General features: G+C 49.9%; 1 protein-coding gene across 1 annotated transcript in view; it reads left to right on the forward strand.

Moving 5' to 3' along the window:
• The window catches only part of Nipsnap1 (nipsnap homolog 1), a 24,954-nt gene that overhangs the window by 12,661 nt on the left and 7,678 nt on the right, over nt 1-4,615 (forward strand). The window contains exons 2-4 of the mRNA XM_005366149.2: nt 2,837-2,964; nt 3,180-3,225; nt 3,495-3,589. Of these exons, the coding sequence (XP_005366206.1) occupies nt 2,837-2,964; nt 3,180-3,225; nt 3,495-3,589 (269 nt within the window). The remainder of the gene's footprint in view (nt 1-2,836; nt 2,965-3,179; nt 3,226-3,494; nt 3,590-4,615) is intronic.

Here is a 4,615-nt window from a genome sequence, read left to right on the forward strand (position 1 = left end):
GTATGAGAGTGTTGGGAGGGGTGTGCTAAGCCCACGGAGCTAGAGTTCTATGGGAAATATGGATAGAGGGACATTATTAATTGCATCTGTTTAAATAAGTGGCTGAGTAGGAGATGCACTCGGTAGGAGTTAGGACAAGCAAAGGCAGTAGTCCTCCATGAGGGTCCAGGTGTGTTAGTTGAGGAGTTTATGGGTCTTTTGGGGACGGTAAAGCAGGAGGGACAGAGACCAGGAGGAGCAGAATAACATGTCAGAATGGTTAAAAATGACACTATTGGGTGATTTCAGGAAGACAGGTAAAGAATATGACAGTAGTCATCAGGAAAGATGCAGCCAAACCCTAGGCCAAGTATAGGGGCCCGAGCTATTGGAATGAGGGGTGTGAGATCTTTTTAATTATTTAACATTTGTTTATTTGTTTTATGTCTATGGGTGTTTTGCCGGCTTGTATGTCTGAGCATCATGCGCATGCTTTCTGCCCTGTGTGTCCAGAAGAGAGCACCAGATCTCCCGAGACAGGAGGGCTAAACAGTTGTGAGCCACCATGTGGGTGCTGGGAACTGAACCCAGGTCCTCTGGATGAACAGCCAATGCTCTAACTGCTGAACCATCTCCAGCCTGGAGGTGAATGTTTTGTTGTTGTTGTTTGTTTCTTTTTTGAGACAGGTTCTCTGTAATAGCCTTGACTGACCTGGAACTCACTCTATAGACCAGGGTGGCTTTGAACTCACAAAGATCCACCTGCCTCTGCCTCCTGAGTACTGGGATTAAAGGGGTGTATCTTCACACCTGGGTGTGAGATCTTAAAAGTGCAGTTGGGAGGAAAAGTGGTCTGAGGAGTGTCTTAATTGTGAACTTAGAGAGCTTCTAAGAGTTAGATTAAGGGGGCTGGAGATGGCTCAGAGGTTGTGGCTGCTCTTGTGGAGGACCCAGGTTTGAGTCCCAGCACCCACATGGCAGCTCACAAACATCTGTATCTCCAGTTCCAGGGGATCTGACACTTCTGCTGACCTCCATGGGGTCCTCTGAGCATGTGTCGCAGAAACTTACACTTGGGCACACATGCCCATAAAATATCTATATAAAAATAAAAAGAACTAGATTAACCATTTCAGCCTTTTCAGATGATAGAGGGTTGCCAAACAAGCGTGGAAATCATACCATAATTTTGATGCTTTCACTTAATTCTTTTTTTTTTTTTTTTTGGTTTTTCGAGACAGGGTTTCTCTGTGGCTTTGGAGCCTGTCCTGGAACTAGCTCTGTAGACCAGGCTGGTCTCGAACTCACAGAGATCCGCCTGCCTCTGCCTCCCGAGTGCTGGGATTAAAGGTGTGTGCCACCATCGCCCAGCTTTCATTTAATTCTTAATCTTGAAAAGGAAAGCTGAGCATTTTCAGACTGTAGGCATGGGGTAAGAGGGGGGAGGGGCAAAGCAAGGATATGTTCTAGAGAACAGTGGATGGCAGCCTGATAGGCTCTCCCTTCCTCTCTCCCTCTGCTTACAGAATTTGCTTCTTCCATTGCATCACGAATGCTGGAAATATTTTATCTGTGGCCATTATGCTAGGGGAAAGTGGTGAGGCTTAGTTGCGTTTCCTGAGAACGAGGAAGAGCGAGATTGGGGAGTGGAGTGGAAGGCTGTTGGTCAGCTTGGTTGTTATCCTAAGATTTGTCAGAGTGGGCCTGGCAATGAATAATGGGCACTTCAGGTAGAAGCCTGGTGGCTTCTAGTAGGGTCAGAATCTCTGAGACATGTCTAATCAGGGCAACATGGTCAGTGAGGTGACCCCTTCCTTTCCAGATGACTGTGTACACATGCCTTACATGAAAAAGAAATTACATTTCTGCCCTTGGTGAACGCAGTTCTGCCTTTGATGTTATTATCCAGAAAAAGTCCAGATTTTAGGGTCTCTGTTAAGCTCCATCCTGCCACCATGAAGCTGTCAACACCTATGAGCCAGGTCGTCTGGGGTGGGGGTGTTGTAAGGGGGCTCAAGGTGAGGATCTGGCGGTAAAATTTGTGGTAAGTTCTGGAGTTTGTGCAAAGGTTGGGTATTTGTTGACTCTGAGATGCAGTAGAAGGCTCTTGTACTGACATTGACCTGATGGAACATATAAACTGTCATACTGGTCCAGGGGTAATTTGGAGTCCTTTCCAGCCACAAGGGTGACAGCTGTCCCATGCCACAGGGGCTAATGACTTGGAAGGGTCAACGGCTGGGCTCCCCGAGGGCCCCAGGATTTGAGTTCAGAATTCCTGGGAATTCTGTTCTCTCTTATCTGTGTACAGAGAAAAGGGCTTGGTGATACAGGAAAAGCTGATGCTGCTACAGAAGACCTGTAGGACCTTAGGGAATAGGAAGAAGGAACTTGTAAGATTGTATCATAGAACTCAGAACGGCAAAAGGAAGAATTTTGACTGCTCAGGGGGAGTAGAGTGATTGTTTGCCTTAGGTGGGCCAGGGTCTTTGTCATCACATCAAGGGTCCCATCTGGTGGGCATCAGGCACGGTGAGTTTGGGGGTTTCTCCTCTTAGCAATAGACTGTGATGTGTGGCTGGAGAACCCCCGGGCAGGGAGTGAAGGGAGAGAGGTGGGAGGCACAAATTCTCTCCTGGTCTCCTGGGCCCTACAAGGATACAGATGCAGACTGAGCAGCAGGAATCTCTAGAAGGCACCGTCTGCCCAGGTGATGACACTGCACTCTAACTCCCATGGGATTCCATGGCCGATTTCAGAAATGTAGGTCATCGGGTCAAGGAGCAGCACACAGCGCAGGGGGATAGCTAGGGCTCCCGTGTCTCCACGTGGCCCTCTCAACCCCTCTGTTCTGCAGCTTCTATTCCAAGGACAGCGAAGGCAGCTGGTTCCGCTCCCTCTTTGTTCACAAGGTGGATCCTCGGAAGGACGCCCACTCCACTCTGCTGTCCAAAAAGGAGACTAGTAATCTCTACAAGATCCAGTGTGAGTAGCTGCTAAGCTGGCCAGCTGCACCTCAGGTTTCTCTTTTGTGGTGGGTTCGGGGTAAAGAGCTGTGATACTGGGGATGAGAGGATGAGGATCCCGGATGCTGTCCTGAGAGCCTTGGCCCGATTTGGGACCTGCTCACCCGGACACATACATAGACGCGTGTGTGGGTACCGCATGCATTCACTTCTGCTCTCTGTCCTGCATTGCAGTTCACAATGTGAAGCCCGAATGTCTGGATGCCTACAACAGTCTGACGTGAGTCCTCCCTCTACTGTTCCCAGCCACTGTTGGGAGGTAGGGGTAGGGCCCTCTTTCCCCAAGAAGCCCTTAAATCATTCTCTGCTTCATTCTCCTGCTTAAGTCAAGGGGTGTGGATTCTAGAGCTAGAAGCCTTAAGGATGTCTTCCCCACCTACGTTTCTTAGAGAGGAGAAAAACTTAGCCCCAGGGCCTGAGTTGGAACCTTTACCTCCCGGCCCCTAGTGGTCAGTGCAAACCCTGTTCCTTCTTGTGCCCCTCCCACAGGGAGGCTGTGCTGCCTAAGCTGCACCTGGATGAGGACTACCCCTGCTCGCTTGTGGGCAACTGGAACACATGGTACGGGGAGCAGGACCAGGCAGGTGAGCTTCCCTTGTGCCACCATGGCCTCCTAGCCCGGGTCTCCAGCAGCTCCCATATCTGACTGTCCTCCTCTTTTCGCAACGTCTCTGCCTCTGGGGGTATGGGGAAGTGTGTTTCTCTCACACCCCATTGCCCCACTCAACCTCTTGTGGCTCCTCGGTGCTCTCAAGCAGCCCGTGGGGTCCATGAGTCCGTCCTTGCCCAGTCCACAACCCCACTTCACTACCCCTCTGCTCACTGTGCTGCCGGCGTGTGACTCCTCAGCCCTGACAGAACGGCTCTATTCACCTTCTAGGTGGCTGAAATGAAGTGTTTTTTCTCCCTTGCCTGCTTTACTTGGTTTGATTTCCCTGTTTTTTGTTTTGTTGAGATGGGGACTCACTGTGTAGTCCAGACTGGCCTCTAGGGCGTACTCTTCCTGCCTCAGCCTCCTGAGTGCTGAAATGGTCTGATCACTTGTGGAGGTCAGCGGACAATGTTCTTTTCTGCACCTTGTTGAGGCAGGGTCCCCTTTGTTTCCGTGTGCACTGTGTGCACTCTAGGCTGGATTTCAGCTGTGCATGTGTGCTTCCATACCTAGCTTTCTCTCTTGGGTCCCAGGGATCAAGCCCTGATTGTCTGGCTTATGTAGCAAGAGGTTTTGGCTGCCGAGCCATATTACCAGCCCTTGCCTATCTTACTGTTTTATATTTTGGTGTAGACATGGCATCCTTCTGAAAAACTGGATTCTTTGCATTTTTTGCTGGATCAGGTACTATCCTTGCTAGGTCAGGCTCTGTCCCTGGCTCTTTTACCTCTTGCCTCTTCATTCCCTGATCATGTGTCCCTGTAGCTGCCGAAATACTTGCCTGCCTTCTTGTATAGGTAGTGAGTTTTGGGGGTCAGGGCTATGTCTCTTTGCAGTATTTAATACTCAATATAAATATTTCCTCTCTTTAAAACATTTCATGCTAGCCGGGCGGTGGTGGCGCACGCCTTTAATCCCAGCACTCGGGAGGCAGAGGCAGGCGGATCTCTGTGAGTTC

The sequence above is a fragment of the Microtus ochrogaster genome, unplaced genomic scaffold (assembly GCF_000317375.1).
Source record: "Microtus ochrogaster isolate Prairie Vole_2 unplaced genomic scaffold, MicOch1.0 UNK6, whole genome shotgun sequence".
Lineage (NCBI taxonomy): Eukaryota > Metazoa > Chordata > Mammalia > Rodentia > Cricetidae > Microtus > Microtus ochrogaster.